This window comes from Lynx rufus, unplaced genomic scaffold (genome assembly GCF_022079265.1).
Source record: "Lynx rufus isolate CCGP_SWC_20201006 ecotype Redwood Valley unplaced genomic scaffold, mLynRuf1.p SCAF_6, whole genome shotgun sequence".
Lineage (NCBI taxonomy): Eukaryota > Metazoa > Chordata > Mammalia > Carnivora > Felidae > Lynx > Lynx rufus.
The window spans coordinates 26,926,615-26,944,185 of record NW_025814878.1 but is presented as its reverse complement, the minus strand read 5'-3'; the positions used below and the strand labels follow the sequence as shown (position 1 = coordinate 26,944,185).

Genomic DNA, 17,571 nt, shown 5'->3' with positions numbered 1-17,571 from the left:
TCAAGAAAACTCAGAAACGTTTAGAAGAGTAAGTGAATGGACACACTTTTTATAGAAAAAATATATACTTTATTTTCAACTAGAAAGGTGCAAACATGTAACTTTTGGTCACATTCTCAACAAATAAACTGTCCAAAAAACAGTCATAGTCAAAGTAGAAACAAATGCTTCCAGGTGGAAAAACTGATCATCTATACAGAGCCACTCATTTTTTTTTTTAATAAAGGCCACTTGTTCATTAAAACAAGGCTACCACATTTTCAACTGACAAATTAGACTTCTAAGGACATCACTGCCTCATATTCAGTAAACAATCTGTTTTGATGGAGTATCACTCTGACCAGAATTTCCATTTGAATATCCATTTCATGCTTTGAATTATCAGATAAGCTTTCCATCCTACCTATGGTGTTCAGAATTGAGGCTAACATTTGAAATATCAAAGCATAAAAACATAAACAAAAAGGCACAAACAACTTTAAATTAACTTAGATAACTGTACAAATATATATATATATTTATATATATATATATATATATATACACACACACACACAATATTTACAGTGTCAATAAAAAAAAAAAATCTGGCTTGTTACAGGCAAATTAGCTTGCCACAAGCTGTCCAGTCTAATAGACAGGATTCTGATTCCTGAACAGTGTCATTCAAATCAGAATGTCAGAGCTGAATCTGCTGTTCTGACTTAAAGAAGAACTTGACCCAGCCTCATGAAGGCTGGAGGACACACATCCTAGCCGTTGCTGGAGCTACAGTAGGCAGGTCAGTGAGCATGCTAAAATTTTCCTTCTCAATCACACTCCAAAGAGCAGGCCCCTACCACTTTAAGGTGACAATCATTTCTACAGGTGCCCCCCCCCACCCCCCACTGCTCCTCAAGCCACACCTTAGTCTACATTCTGGTGCTCTGTGCTAATGTAGTCCCCCCACCCTGGTCAAGTCTTAACTTTCTTCAAACCAGTGTCTGGGTTGATAAGACTCTTTTGTTTGAATGTCACATGGCACAATATTTTGAATTCGGTGGGACTGTTTCTCTCCCCCAGTTAGAAAAACAGATTTAAATAACTTGTACTACTGAAATCATGTTTACACAAAAATGAGATGTGAATCAGTTCAAGTTATAGCCTAATGAGTTAATGTCTCTCACACTCTCTGGCTTTAGGCCATGTCTCCATACATCTTCCTGTAGTACAGGGACTCAAAGATGTCGTTGTCTCCAGGACAGTTGTAATGGCAGGCACAGGTCTTGATGAACATCATACTCTTCTTCATGAGCTCCCCGTCGGGGCACTTGAACTCCACAGGCAGAGTCGTGGTTCTGTGTGGGGTGCAGCACCGGCCATCTGTGCACACTCCACAGAACTTAGCCCGGTAAGTCTTCACGCTGGTACAGCCAGAAAGCTCAAACTTGACGGGCTTGGAGATTTTGGGGGTACGGATGCACTTTTTGCCCTTCTAAGGAAGACAAAGCAAAAGAAAAAAAAAAGTCAATGATTCTCTAAGGGGAGTGGCTTTCTTCAAGCTCTGTGTGTTTTAGCCTTATGTTGTCTGACTTTTGTTTATATATTTTGAGGAGAGGAAGTTGGACTCTCACTTGCCAGTTTTCCAAAAATAGACATGGCCTCTCTCGGGATGTCTTGAATTAACTAACCGTGTGGAGAATTTCATAGTGGAAAGCTGGTGGTTTCTATTACACAACAGCCCATTCCAGCAAAACAGCTCAACGGTTAGATATTTTTGGAGATAAAAGGTCTATCATAACAAGGATGGGGAGACCCAACTTTAGTCCTAACCATTATCATTCCATGCAAGTTCGTTCATAGGAGCAGAAAATGTACCTTAATGTTCTCTTCCAGGTCGGCTTCGCAAGGCCTGACCATGCACAGGCGGCTCTGCTTCTCCAGCCTGCAGAAGGCGTTGTCATTGGTAACCCGGGTGGAGATGCCCATCCCACAGGTCTTGGAACAGGCGCTCCACTCTGTGGTCTGGACCAGGCAGTTGGCCCGGATCATAGTTGGGTCTGGGCCAAATGTGTCTTCCAGTCGGTAAGCTGTGAGAGCAGAGCACACAAACACAAGGTAAGACGCCAGGATAAGACATTTCCCCCTTCCCCTGGCAGAGTTAGGAGTCAGCCCCTGGGGGGAGGATCACAACACTGACTTAGAGGAAGATCCAACTCACCGGCGAGGGCAGGGCCAACCACGGTGTGGTCCTTGGGCTCGTCGCACACCCACTCCTCGCAGCATTTCCCCGGCAGCTTGACCCTCCGCGGGAAGGGGCAGTCAGGGCTGGGCAGGCGGACGTCCATGCTGCACAGGGGCACGCAGCCCACCGCCCCGTCCAGGCAAGTGCACTGGTATTTGCAGCTGCTCTGGAAGGACTCGCCGCTCCGGTACACGGTCCCTCCGAAGACGCAGGGGGCACCATCTTTGGCTGAGGGAGAGGAAGGGAACAGGGGTCAGGCATCGGTGGCGGGAGGCGAGTCGGGGGTGCGCGGGGAGCAGGGCTCCGGGGTGGGGAGGGGCGGCCGGGACACCGCCGGAGGCGGCGCGGGGCGAGGGGCCCGGGCCGCGGCGCTTACCGGTGCACACGCCGATCTTGCGGTTGGCCGGGGAACCGAAGTCGCAGAAGAGGCCCTTGTGTGGGTCGCAGGGGTCGCGCTCCGTGCACAGCTCGCCCAGCTGCTTGGCGCACACGCGGCAGCAGCCGCAGCCGTCCAGCACGAGGCTGACGCCGGCGGGGCAGCGCGGCGCCGGCGCGGCCGCACACTGGCACGGGCCGCCGCAGTCCTGGCCGGCGGCGGGCTGCGGGGAGGAGGGGGCGGTCAGCGGGCGCACGCCGCTCGGCGCCCCGGGCCCTGCCCCGCCCTGCCCCGCACGCCCTCCCCCAGGCGGCGGCCGCCGCGGGGCTCTCGGCTTACCCGGCCGCAGAGGGCGAACAGGAGCACGAAGGCACAGCGGACCGGGCCCAGGCCGGCGGCGGACATGGTCTGGCGCTGCGGGCGGGGCGGACGGCGGGCGGAGTGCGGCGGCGGCGGCGGCGGCGGGGTGGGCGCGGCGGTCCCGGCGCTGGATCGCGGGTTCGGGCTGGAGGTGGGTGTCTGGGCGCACCGGGCTGAGGTCTGGGAGCTGTCGGCCGGGGCGGCTGCCGTCGGAGGGAGGCGGTCGGTCGCCGGGGTTGGAGTTGCACTGGCTGCCTCCTCTCAGTGGGAAGAGTTGTTGTGTGAGGCTGAGGCGGGCGGCCCGCGGCTTTTATACGCTCCGGGCGGCCCCGGCTCGCCAATGAGCTGAATGGAGTCCTACACAAACAGGGACATTCCTCGCATTCCTCCCCACCTTCCTGCCTCATCAACTCACACCGGATTGATCCTGACCCCTTGACACTCAGCATTCCTCCCGTCTGAAAAAGCTGGCACACTCTAGCTCACCAGAAAGAAAAAAAAAAAAAAAAGCCTCAGTATTTCCAGCACCAAATAGGATTTTTTTTCCCCTTGCTTCTTCGCACCACTCCTGATTTATAGCATTGAAAAACACATCAGCAATTACTATTATTTTTTATACTACTCTCTTCTGTTCCTAACAACTGTGCCCGCTCTACCCACTGACATACATGCTTTTTAGGAGGTAGGCAGCCCAAGAGGCTAACAGCAGGGATTCCTAAAAAATTCGAAAGGGTTTCTTTCCTGATTATTTTTGTAATGATTTTAATTTTAGAGGCTGTCTGTCTTTGAAAACTCTTCAGAGAGCAGAGGAGGAGTTGATTGCTTTTAACCAGCTGGAATCCCCAAGAAGCTTACCTGTAAACTCCAAGTTCCATATTGGAGATGTAGGAGTTTGATCATTTGTCACTTGAGATAATGGTTTGGATGCGTATTGCCCTACGAGAAAGAGAACAAAGCCAGGGGTCAGGGTATGGATGCAGTTTTCTGGGGGAGATTTCCAGCACTCTTGCTTTGTTTTCTCTTAATATACGTAACAGTTTTATTGTTGGCGGTATAGGGAGGGAAAGAGATGAATGGGCATCAGTATTTCCAGAAAAGTGGGTCTGTTGTCATGTCAGAGCAAATGATTATGTGTTGAGGAGGTAGAGGCTCTGGGTGTTGGGAAGAGAGGGGAACCATCCAGGAGAGACAGCAAGAAGCTTGGGGTTTAGTTGGGGTGTTTTAAACACAGTTTGGGTCTTTGAGAAATGAGTGCTTTTTTTTTTTAATACTAAAATCTATAATCTTCAAATGTGGATCGGACTTGGTTTGTTGCAGTAAAAAAATCTGATAATATAACAAGAACAGTGTACCCCATTAATATCTGGTTGTAAACTTAGAGTGTCTATGTATAATATATTTTAGTGACCCTCCATACATCTGTGAATAGTGATTGTGACTTCTTACTGCCCAAGGAGCCTGCAGCCTAGTGGAGTGAGATCCGGTGAAGGAAACAACAGGTTTTGTCCTCTTTGCTTGTGTGCAGATGCCAAAAACAGCCAATAAAGTCTAAGCACATTTCTGTTTCTTAATATCGCTAGTTAGTTTCACTAAGGACTTAATTAACCATACTTTCATTTAGAATCTATTGATTAACTTCTCCCCACCCTTTTTTTTTTTTTTTTTTTTTAATAACTCCAGTTACCATTGTCTGTAAAGAGACAGATTCCAGATCGGGCCATTTTTTTCTATTGTGATGCCACCTCATTTGACCCTAGTGTTACCAATGAGTAAATTCATTTCATTTGCGGATGTTTCACTGTATAGGTTTAAGATCAACATACCTGGTTTTGATGCAGAGACGAGTGTTCGGAAACAACACTATAGATTTATAATTTGAAAACAGCCTGTTTAAACTGGCTGCATTTTTTTTTTCTTATGTTTCGATTCTTTCTATTGAAAAAGAGCCAAGAAGAAAATAATCACTCCATCTTCAGCATAGACCACATCATCTGTGCACAATTACCTCCCTAAGCAATCCACATGTTGTACAGCGTAGTTGCATGTCAACAGTGTGAGTGGCCAGCAAGGGGGGGGGGTGCCTCTGAAGCTCAGGAAGAATTTTCAACATTGTTATTTAATGTTCTTTCCAAGCATTCCTCAAAGAGAGGAGAAGAGGCCTAAAAGTTCCTATTTAAAGACAGAACATTCCAAGTTATGTTAATAGCCACATGTGTATTAAAGGCAACTTAGCCCCCAACTTTCTCTTCCCTCGTGGATGGTTTTAAAAGTCCAAAATATGTGGGAAGCCACAGTGAAATCTTTCAAGACCTAAACCTCGAATTATGGCTACCACTAATGGTTGGAAAGGTGTGGTAGATGGGGAAGGGTAGGGATGTGAAGTTGGAGCCTCACCTGAGGTGGGATGTGGGCTCCGTCTTGTGGCTTGCAGGGTGAGGTAGATGGGAGAATGGTTGGGAATTTTTGAATGCTCTGGAGAGTCTGAGAGCCACCACCAATAGCTTCACGTACAGCAGAGTGGAGACTCTCATTCATGAAAGGGATAAATTGCTGGGCTGGTTGATATTCTTGGAACTGCCATTCACAAATCTTAGGGAAGTCACAAGTAAGAGCCATATTTCCAAGTTGACCTTATTAAAATGATGATAATGAGGATGTTTTATGTCACAGGATTCAATGATTAATTGGATCAAAGTTCTTAGGGAATCGGTGCTCCCGCCCACCCCCCTCTTTCTTGATTTTCTTTTTTTTTTCCACAAACGTACTTACTATTCTGCTGGGTTGTTAAAAATACCAAGACGTATTATAAAAAGAATTTGGTTTTACTATAAAATTCACGTGGTCCCTCAAAGTCTCAAGAAGTCCATAGTTAGCTCCAAATGGATGGTTTTAATATTGGCTAGGAGAAAAGAAGTGTACTGAAATATATAGAACATGGAGTCTCAGAATAGAAGCATAATGCTGTGCACTATAAGGTTAGGTTGAGGCTTTATGATCACAATTCCTCTGAAGAGTTGAACATAAAAGATTATTAAGAAAGTGACAGACACACACACACACACACACACACACACACACACACACAGAAAGAGAAGACACCCCAGACATTCACAGACTCAAAAGTATGTTTACATTGTGTTATGGGGGCCATCAAGTGCCAGGAAATTCAAAGGGAAAGGCTGACACTATCCTTAACTTATGCCATGGGATCTAAATTCTTACACTATTATAAATGACTCAGCAAATGTTTGTGTGCACCTGGGCGGTAAAGTGGAAATAGTGGCTTCTTATAACTTTGTCCAACTCTGACTTATCCCCTTATCCCCAACCCTTTTGATTGACAGCAGGTTAGAATTGGGAGAAAAAGGTCTTTGAATTTATATGCAAAATGGTTAAAATGCACTAATTTTGTCTTGTAAGCAAGTGTTTATCTAGCAATGCTTTTCAGAGAGGTGTTTTTTTGTTTTTTTCTTTTTCTTTTTCTTTTTTTTTTTTGGTAAAATGAGGCATTCACTAAGCTGGCCAGAGTCCTGTTTACAGAGCTATATAAGGTACGTGTGTGTCTACTCAGGCATCATTTGTACAGGTCGTTTGGTTAAGTCTTGTAAGATGTTCAGCTGTGGATGTATTACATTCCTTCTCTTATGTTTTTTGTTGTTTTTTTCCCCCCTAAAAAAAGGTTACTTGATCAGGTATCAGACATAGAGAAAAGCTGGCAGGACTACAGGAAAGTGGCCAGACTTTGGAGTGTTTGTGTACTTAAAGAAGGAATCTTGCACATTTTCAACTTTCAGCCATAGACATTTTCTTATAAGAGCAAGTGGGAGTCTGTGCCAGCCCTCAAAGCGGAAATCAGAGCTCCCAGGGAAACATACTGGAGGAATGTGGCTCAGTGCCAAGACCCATACGCAATGCATACACTGAGCTGTCAGATTAATGGGAAGTCTGGCCGTATAAGGGCATCTGGACAGTGAACCACTTTTTTACCATGGTGGGTGGGGAGTGGGCTTCGGGCGTTTCTAGCATGCCTCAAATTCAATCAGGTAAATGAATTCCACCAGAAGAATGATGTGCCGGATGGCTTTTTGAAAAATAGTCATAAATATCATCCCCAAAACTTCAGGGACTCTGGCTTGGTTTACATTGCCTTATATTTGCTTAAAGATGAAGGTTAAAGAGAGGGCGTACTCACTGGGAGTTCAGAGGTGGGAAAGAAGTGCGAATGTTTACTATCTAAATTACATTCATTTCCTCCCTGCTCTTTCCTCCTGATAATTAGTTCTCTGTCTTTCTTGGGATATTTTCTAATGCAAAGGTGTTTGTCAAGAATGTAGTCTTGTTCCGTGAGGTCTGTGTTGATGTTTCCCTGTCCATTTACTTGCTTGTAGATGGAGTTGAGGGCTAGGGTGAGAAAGGAAAGGAATTTTTTAAAAAAATGACATTTTCTTCAGTTTACTACTTGTCTCACTTGTTTTATTAGTTTAATGAAAATCCTGTGCTGCCTCTACTCTGCTTGCATTAATCTGAGATGGTGCTAGAGAATATGGATGCTACTATGGATGGAGATGGGTCTCCGACACTTTTCCTGACGTATTAGCAACTCCGATTTATTACAGTTTAGCAACCCTGAGTCTTTACAGCCCTTGTTTTATCAGCTTAAATGGGAAGGGTCTCCTTGGTGATACTTTAGGTGATGAGAGGCAATGTAAAAGAAGGGAGGTAACCGTTCTTTCAAATGTGCCATTTGGGGAAACCAAATCAATAGGTTTAGGAGGAACAGAGCATTGAGACTAGATAACTTGTTTCAAAGAATGGGAGTAAGGGGAAGGATACGTATTTTGAAAGGACAAGTGTAAAATAGATAAGTGAATGTGTCCCAAGAGATTCTGCCAAGGTTTGGGGAAGTGGGGCAAACTAAGGCCCCATCAATTCACCCTTTGAAATGTGTTCCACCTCCTACCAACAAGCCTGAGCTCCTTCTCACAACTTCAGAGCTCCCTGGACTACAGTGTTTGTTTTTAATTATTTATTTATTTATTTGAGTAATCTCTATACCCAACATGGGGCTCAAACTCAAGAACTTGAGACCACGAGTCAAATGCTCTTCGGACTGAGCCAGCCAGGCACCGCTCTCTGGAGTACATTTCAAAAACCATTAGATAGGGACTCCTGGGGTGCTCAGTTGGTTAAGCCACCAACTCTTGGTTTGGGCACAGGTCATGGTCTCACAGTTCGTGAGTTCAAGCCCCGCATCATGCTCCATGTTGACAGTGTGGAGCCTGCTTGGGATTCTCTCTCTCTCTCTCTCTCTCTCTCTCTCTCCCTCCCTCCCTCCCTCCCTCCCTTCCTCTGTCTCTCTGCCCTTCCCCTGCTTGTGCTTTCTCTCTCTCAAAATAAATAAATAAACTTAAAAAATAAAAACATTAGATAGGGCTCAGAGGGCTGGCCAGAAGGCTGGAGGTATGAGCTCCATACCTGCCTTTTGCCTGCCATGTGAGCTGAGGGAAGGTACTAGTCCTCTCTGAGCCCAAATTTCCCACCTGTTCAAGGTTATTTTTCAGCCCAAGGACACCATGTTTATGCAAGTACTTTTACATGACATATTAAGATTTTAAATTTACCCATTTCTGTTAGTTCTTCAATGGTTCTTCCTTGCCCTTAAGACTAAGCCCAACTCAGCTTTAATTTTCAAAACCCATCACAGTCTGAGTTTATAACACCATTCAATTTTGCAAGGATTTTAGAGTGTTACAACTCTGTGAGAGCTCAGACAGAATCAAATCCTACTGCTTCATTTTTTAGATTAGATGCTCAGAATTGACAGAGACACTTCACAAAGGAAACTTTTCTGTCTTATGCCCTTACATATCTCCTGTATGGAAGAACTATCACAATCTATTTCTCTTTTAATCATAGTTTTCGGGATACATAAAAAAGAATTCTGTACTTAGCTTGTTTTAGTTACATGATGGCATCTGCTTCCTTCATTTCCATTTTATAATTTTTGTTCCAGTTTTTTCACGTGGAAGGGAGGTCCAAATAGTCCTCCTTTCTTCGGTGAAAAGCACGTAAGCTACCACTAATCCTCAAGTAAGAATATGGTGTGTAAATATTAAAGAAAGAACTAAAAATTTATTATTGCCTGTGTCTATGATGTTTTCTTTAGACTTTTTATTTCTCAGAAACCAAGATGGTATTCTTTGGCTTCACATAATGCAACAGACATTTTACATTCTACATACATTTGAATTAACATTTTTCTTTTGTTTCATTTTGCAATGTGGACTGTGCAACCGTGATACTGGCAAGCAAGTTTTCAAATTAAACGGTAACTGGTAGCCAGTACATTCTAGAATGCTGAAAACTAAGTTGTTCAAGCTATCCAAAGAGTTTCCAAGATGTTTTCCTCTGTGTGGATTTTCAAGTAACTGTACCTATGGGAATCTTATGTTAAAGTCTTAATACATGGATAAGGCTTTCTCAGAAGGTGTCTTACCTTCTAAGTCAGAGTTTACACCATATCCGAAGAAGAAAAGAACACTCAATTTAAACTCTCAACATCATCAGATTTGAAGTAAAAGTGAACTAATGCATTGTTTAATTTGACAGTGGAACGTACAATGCCGTTTTTGTCTGGTCAATTTAACAAGAATGCTACTTAGAGCTTTGCCTGAGTGCCTGGAATGGATGCCCTGTGTGGCTGTGTCACCTTTCATTGAGGTGGAAATTTTAAATTTACAAAGGCCTCTCACAAACGCTGTGTCTCTTCAGCTTCATAACAACTGTGTGAGGTCTTATCCTCCCATTTTTCAGGTAAGGGAATTGAGGTCCAAAAAGGCACGCGGCATAACCCAAGCTTGGTCAGAGGCAGGGACCTGCAAATTTGAATTCAGTCCTTCTAAAGGGAACACACTTGACTCTGCCTCCAAACTCCACTACGTCTTTTCTTCACATTCTATATACAGGGATCTCTGAACACGGTATGTTCTTAAGATAGTTATCTCCAATTTTCTTAAACTCTTAAAGCACACACCCTAGAAAGCATATGAAATAAAGTACTGTGGGTTAATTGGCAGAGTCAGTGTAATGCTATGGTCTGAGATAAGCATGAAATACAAAGATAATGATTACTGATCTGCATTCGGAGAGAACCTTGGGCTTAGACAAAGTTGTTGTTGTTGTTGTTGTTGTTGTTTTTGACAGTTAAGATTTTTGTGATTTTGCTGGATAGACAGATGTGTTGCTTGTTATCTGCTGATGAACTGAGATAGCTGAGAAAGGAAAAATGAATCAAGACGATGGGTATGCTTTGGAAGGCTTAATATCAGGGTGTGTACCACTGTGACATCAGCTTCAGCCCACACTGAAAATGTTCAGTCTCTAACTCAGTTCAATCTTGTTTAGACTGAGTCTCAGACCAACCACAGACATCACCAAAGTCTTCTTGAATAATTGCATCATTCACCGATTAGCTACCCAGATGAATAAATATCGCGACAGAGCCTCAGGCCATCAGCATTGAAGCAATATCCACCATAAGTAGATTCGTCACAAGTATCTCTTAATAGACACATTCCAGCATGCTATTGGCATAATGCTTATTTTATGAATTTCATCTTTGGTAAAAATGCACTTTCCTCAAACTGAATACAGTTTGTATTTCAGGCTTACAGCTTTCCCCTTGTCTCCCTTCACAGTGAAATAATGTGATTTGAATCCTGACTAATTTCATGTTAATGGAATGAGAGCCATGTCATAACTGCACAGAGTTGTGGCTAAAGAGTGTTGTCTAGGAATGGCAGGTTTATAACGAGGGACTTTTCTTAGGGACCCATGCACGTACGTGAAAATGAACAACTGTAGGAAAAAGTTGCATATGACTATAGACTTGCTAATGTCTGGACACATTTCACCATTAAGCTATTTCTCACATACAAATGATGAAAGCTGATTTTGTCCACATGAGTCTTCTGTGGTGATTTTCATCACTGCTAGCTGCTCTCTGTTTATTCTTCTTGCTCATGTGTGTTGCCCTGCCATTTCCATGTATGGTTGACTCTCTCGACTCTGCTTGTTTTCAGCTCTGTAGGTGAGCAAGCAAACTTCCGGTCCAGCTTCAGAGAGACTTTGAACCAGTTTTATTTTGCAGTAGGGCCGGGCACTGCTACAGCCCAAGTATCCCCTGTTGGCTTTCACTGCTTTCCAGGCAGGCCTCTCCCTCACCAGTCAAGCGGATTTTTCCCAGCTAGCTTCTGGGGGAGCTGTCAGAAGAGGGACCCCGTAGCATGCTGATACCACTTCTGTCTCTCTGGGGTTCTCATCTCACTCAGCTGAAGCCTGACCTAAATCTAAGGGCTCAGGAACTCCAAACTCCTAGATTTCTCATGCATCACATCCAGATTTTGAAGAAGGGAAAATGACTTTATGTTGAGTACAAAGGGCAATCTGGAAACTACTTTGTCTACAGGAGGTAGACTTTTAAGACTGACATGAAGGCAGGTGACCTGAGGCAGCACAAGGCACCAAATGCATTGACAGGTGCATCACCTGGCATCCTTTAGAGACACACTGCTGAGGGTCACTTTGCTTGGGCTTTCTTACTTTTCCTGGCAGTGCTGGTGGGAGGGAAATACTGTTTTCCCATTGAGGCAGTCCAGTATTCAATCAGGCTAGGCCTGGGAGAGCAAAGGTGAAAAGACCCCAATAGATCACTTAAAAAGAAAAACGGCAACAACAACAAAAACCAATAAACTGAGGGGTTTTCATCCGATTTTAAAGATCGCAAGAATAAAGCCTGACAAAATAAGCTTGGTTCATATTTAATTAAACAAGATTTTTTTCAGCAGTTCTAGTTTAATATTCTAGTATGAAACATTATTAAAAGCTCATTAAAGTAAGCTAATTCTGTAGTTTAAAGCATTTCATAAAATTAGCCACTATTTTGGATTAGCTAGACCAACTTTTTGTTATTTTGAGTTCAAATGTTCTATTAATAGAGGCAACATAGAATTGACTTGAATATAGAATTTGTTGGGCTTTCTATTTCTCTTTTTGACTATTTCAGGAGAACGCTTTTTTCTTTCTTCTTCCTAGTTCCATTATTTAGCTGTGTCTGTTAAATGTGTGACATCAGGCAATCTACTCAATCTAAGCCTCACTTGGCTCCTTTTAAGTTGGAGATACCAGTACTATCCACAAGATTGGTGCGATAATTTGTAAGGATTAAATACCAAAAACTTGTAAAGCATCAAGCACAATGCTGGTCAGAGTATAAGCACTCAAAAAATGTTTGTTAAAGTAAAATAAAACTTTCCTTTTAGCTCCTATCTAAATATTTTCAGATACTAAATTTCTGCCTTAACATTTGCCAAAAATGAGCCCTTAGCCCAGTAGGTTTTGGGGTCATGAATTATGCAGATTACACAGGATGAAAAGAATGTTGTGACTGTCTGTTGACAGCCTTTTTCAAGCAAGCCGCATACCATTGTTATGTCACTTCTGAATGATTTATGAATTGTGATTCTGTCCTTAGGATCCCGTTTTCTGTTGTTTTTTTTTTTTTTTTTCCATCAAATTGCCACAGGGGGGAGTATAGGTTCTTGAAAGAAGCAAATAATACAGTTTAAAGGATTTGATACCAATTATTTTTAAGAATGCCCATATCTAAAACATCTAAACATTATATTAATACCCTTGAGGAAATAGAAATATTTATGATAAAATAATATGGAAGGCCACTGTTCAATCTTAGATATAATAATTTTGTAATAGTTGTAACAACAGTGCCTGGAAAATGTCTCTCTGTAGCATGGAGAGGTGAATGCGTGTGTGTGTGTGGGGGGGCATTATTGGCACTATAGGAGAAGGAGGCATTTTAACTTTCTAGTTTTTGCCATTAAAGTCATAAAATGAAAGAGGAAGATGGAGAGAAAGAAAGAGACTAAGTGTTAATATATATAAAATGAGGTTGAGAATGACTTGGTTACAATAATGTGACACGGCTTTATAATATGGATGATACTGAACCCACTGGGTACATATGGGGAGATTTAACCTGATGAAATTCAATAGCTAGATAATTCTAGTTCTAGCTAGAACTGTGGGAGTGGAAAATAAAATGTCTCTTTCAATAATACAATTGCATTTAAGAGCTGCAAAAATTGTGACCTGATTTTATAATACTAATAGCCCAAAACATGGTTACTTCCTCTACCTCCGTGGTTACTTTGGAGAAAAGTGCAACAGAAGTCCTAGAGAAGCTGAGTAGAGAAACTTACAGGTTGGGCAGGTTGTTTACGGGACCAATATGACCCCTCCCTGTTGGGAGATAATCGTCTTTGTAGATGGTTGGTCAGCCCTCCTATCTCTCTGCTTCTCCAGGAAAGTCCCTCTTCAGGACTTCCTGATATGCCACAGTTGAGAGCATATTTCTCACACTTGTCCTTCCTTTCCCTCTTGAGTATGGTGCAGTGTTCTGAGGAAACCCTGTCCTAAAAATTCTTATTCTTATGGGATTTCTTCCTGTGTGTCATTATAGTATGCTTACTGATTTGTGGACATGTTGGGGCTTTGTACTTGACTCATGTTCTTTCACTGAATATGCCACCATCATGGGTTATGTCAGTACTCACCAGAACAACCATCCAAACTTCTAAGTCCTTGTTGCCTGCTTCTTTTAAGCCGATTAGGACTTGCCCCAAACCCTGACATTACCTAGAACTACTCCATACCCTGGGGTCCTAAACCACCTATCCTCTCCTGCTCTCTCACTCACTTACCCTTTCTATTATTTGACCCGATTGAGACCTTGATCTCGTGCCCCCTTCTTTTCTTTTGAGCATGTGGCTTTGCTTCCTTACCTGTCCATGGCGTCATGTTTTTTTTTTTTTCAACGTTTTTATTTATTTTTTTTGGGACAGAGAGAGACAGAGCATGAACGGGGGAGGGGCAGAGAGAGAGGGAGACACAGAATCGGAAACAGGCTCCAGGCTCCGAGCCATCCACCCAGAGCCTGACTCGGGGCTCGAACTCCCGGACCGCGAGATCGTGACCTGGCTGAAGTCGGACGCTTAACCGACTGCGCCACCCAGGCGCCCCATGGCGTCATGTTTTATGTCAACTGTCTCTTGTTAGGACCTCCGGCACTCAGCCTCCCAACCTTTTATCAAGCCAGCCCCCTGTTTTAGTTGTTCCTACACTGCCTGCATACATTTGGGGTCTCCAGTCTCAGCTGGACCCTCAGTTCTGCTGTGTTGTGCTTTTCGTTGTTCTGGTCAGCTCTTTCTTATCCTTTACCTTATGTCCCTTCCAAACCTCATTCTTCCCTCAAGGGTCCTACCCTGTCCCTACCCCATCTCAGCAGAGCAGCCCTCCTTCCTACATGAAACCATCAGGCATGACCAGCTCAAATGCTCTTCCCAGGACTGAAGGGTCCTCAGCCTCATATTCTTCCCATTAGTGTTGAGCTGCACTGTTCAATTCTGTAGCCAGAAGTCATATACAGCTGTTTCAGTTTAAATTAGCCAAAGTTTAAAATTCACTTCCTCAGTTGTTCTAGTCACATTTCAAGTGTTCGGTAGCCACATACGGCTAGTGACTACTGTCTTGGATGGTGGGGTGAACCTTGATGTCATTGCAGCAAGTTCCATGGGGCAGCAATGGTACAGACAGACCTCTGCTCGTGCTGTTGGTACAACTTTGCTTGTCTCCTAAGCAACCATGTTCTCTCTTCTGACTTTCTCTTGTCTTTCAATATCTTTTTTTCTAGTAGTTTCTTCTCAACCTATAAAGATGTTCACATTTCTTTCACATAAAAAAAGAATCCCCAAACAAACAAAACAACCTTCCCATATGCTGCTCTTTTCTTTTTTTTAACTCTGAAGCTCCTAAAACATATATACTCATACACACACACACACACACACACACACACACACACACACACACCTCTGTATTTACTATTGCCACATACTTAACGTTTGACTTACCATTCAACCCACTGCAATAAGGCTCCTGACTGTAGCACTGCACATTAGCACCAAAGCACCTCTTCATCGCTAAATCCAGTGGATTCTTTTCAGTCCTTACTGGGTAGGTCTCTGTGGGTATTGTTGTTAAGTCCCTTCTCGTTCCATCTCTTTGACCATTTCCTTTGGCCTCCCTTGAGTCTTATTTCCCTTTGCCTTCCCCTTTGGTGTGGATGTCCCATAGTCTTTTGTCCCTGGTCCTTTTCTTACTTACGTATTCTTTAACCACCACATTGATGATGGTTTCCTGCTCTCTGGCTCTCAACCAAAACGTGTTTCTGGGTCCATCTGTGCTGTGTACAGGACATTCACCTGACTGTCTTACACAGGTCTTGAAGTATGCATGTTCAAAGCCAAACTCATTCCCTCTACCCCCAAATCTGTTCCCTTTAATGTGTTCCCAGATTTAGTGATTGGAAGCACCATACCACTCTATATTAAAGCCTGTGCATTGGCGGATGTTCTTTTTTTCTCTTTCACCTCTTGTATTTAATCAGTCACAAAGCTCTGTGGTCTCTACTTTCTCAGTATATCTTCCCAACATATCATGCCATCAGCATCTTTTGTCTGAATCACTGCATTAGCCTTTCTGTTAACTGGTCTTTTGACCCACATTATTTGCCCTCTTCAATTTATTCCCTCCACTGCTCCCTGAAGAATCTATCAATGCAAAGTGCTTGCTCAACCTGCTTAGAATCTTCACATAGTTTCCATTGCCTCTAAGATAAGACCCTGTGTCTGGTTCCTATCTTGTCCGTTTGTATGTCTCACTGCCCACCGACCCTGCTGTATTCTCTGGTTTTCATTTCCTATTTTGCTCCAGTTAGTTTCAGTAACTTGCAATTTTATCATGTATTTCATGCCTGTATAACTTTGGTCATCTTGCTCATTCAGCACTTAGGGGAGTTGTAAGGTGTGTTTATACCAAATACAGTTTTGACTGCAGTGGGATTTCATTTTATATTTGATCCAGGACATATACACTCACACATATACATACACAGTGAACCAAGAATTTCACAGACGATAGTTATTGTTAATATATGTGATACTTTTGATATTTTACAATCGATTCCATTCCATTTTTTTAAATGCTGGTCTTGATCTCTAAGTTTACTTTTCTGTCTTATTGAACCCACTCATTGGACATTTGATATCTTTATCTATTTATCTAGATACACATATAGACACACACACAGATATATGTATACATATGGTTTCTGGATATTGCACTTACAAAATGTCCTGGTGACTACAGACTTCATCAATGTGAAAGAGATATAGTTTTACTTTTACATTTGTATTTTCTAATGCAATTACTTATAAAATTTTCTAATTATGTCACAGTATTGGGATACAGCAGTGCTTTTCAGTGTTTTTTTTTAACATAATGGAATGAATAGAGATGATATTTTTATGACATTTTAGAACAAAGGCTTTCTAAAATTTCTAACATTTTAGAATGACGAAAGTATAGGAATTGTTTTGTTTTTTTTTTTAAGATATCAAAGATCATAGAGCTTACTGGCAAATTTCTATCTTTTTTTTTTTTTTTTGAATTTCTAGGTAATTTAAGGTTTTTCTTGGAAGTTGACTTCTGAGTATTTGTGAATAACTTCTCACATAGTATCAACTGCAAACAAATCCACCACTGAATGAATTCCTTATGTAAAGTTTGGGAACTAGCTTGAACTTTAAAATATTCTACAAATATTCTATATTTAGCTAAAATTGCATGATTACTAAAGTTTTAGGAACTATGGTGATTTATATTATAGCATATTTATATCAGTTCATAGGTATTTTGTATTTATTGATTATATAAATGAAATTTCTGAAGCTCATGTATTCATACCTGGTTAAGTTTATGTGTTTTAGAATACTAGGGAATGCAGTGGTTATTTTATTCAAGGCATAATTTATTAAGGTAAAAAATTCTCTAGAAAAATGAGTAGTAACACTATTAGGTATTTAGGAAAAGTTGCTGACTGACTGGCTGGCTGATGTCATTTAAAAAATTATACCGTTGTTGGGGCGCCTGGGTGGCGCAGTCGGTTGAGCGTCCGACTTCAGCCAGGTCACGATCTCGCGGTCCGTGAGTTCGAGCCCCGCGTCAGGCTCTGGGCTGATGGCTCAGAGCCTGGAGCCTGTTTCCGATTCTGTGTCTCCCTCTCTCTCTGCCCCTCATGCTCTGTCTCTCTCTGTCCCACAAATAAATAAACGTTGAAAAAAAAAATTAAAAAAAAAAATTATACCGTTGTTAAGGTTGCCTAACCTAAGGCATAAGAAGATCTTAGTGGGAAACTATTCCAGAGCAATAAAGCTATTCAGATAACCCAGATTAAAGTAAATCAGTCATTTGTTGTTGTTTCCTTTCCAAATAAATAATTTACAAATGTTTTGATTTTTGGAGCATTTGCTATATTTCTAACATTTTTTTAAACACAGTGGGATATTAAAAGATCCTAAGTTCCTGCTTACAGTGAGGTTACAGTCTATTTGCAGAAGCAGATCATATGTGGACTAAGAGTTAAACCAGTGATCTCACATTTATGTGACATGGGAACCATAGGACATGGAGAACT

The 17,571-nt window shown here is 42.3% G+C and overlaps 1 protein-coding gene across 1 annotated transcript; it reads right to left on the bottom strand.

Moving 5' to 3' along the window:
• Positions 1-885: 885 nt before the first annotated feature.
• CCN2 (cellular communication network factor 2) lies at positions 886-3,228 on the bottom strand. Its single transcript, XM_047101955.1, has 5 exons — positions 2,940-3,228; positions 2,601-2,823; positions 2,201-2,452; positions 1,858-2,069; positions 886-1,474 (listed from the first exon to the last, which is right to left on the bottom strand). The coding sequence occupies exons 1-5, from the start codon at positions 3,003-3,005 to the stop codon at positions 1,178-1,180; spliced, it is 1,050 nt and encodes a 349-aa protein (XP_046957911.1). The 5' UTR covers positions 3,006-3,228; the 3' UTR covers positions 886-1,177.
• Positions 3,229-17,571: the final 14,343 nt, after the last annotated feature.

Excerpts from the sequence above, each read along its gene's own strand:
- CCN2 (XM_047101955.1), bottom strand. The coding sequence starts at position 3,005 with ATGTCCGCCGCCGGCCTGGGCCCGGTCCGCTGTGCCTTCGTGCTCCTG. Across the intron at positions 2,824-2,939 it reads TGTTCGCCCTCTGCGGCCGG|CCCGCCGCCGGCCAGGACTG; the intron begins GTAAGCCGAGAG and ends TCCTCCCCGCAG. Across the intron at positions 2,070-2,200 it reads GGTTGGCCCTGCCCTCGCCG|CTTACCGACTGGAAGACACA; the intron begins GTGAGTTGGATC and ends CTGCTCTCACAG.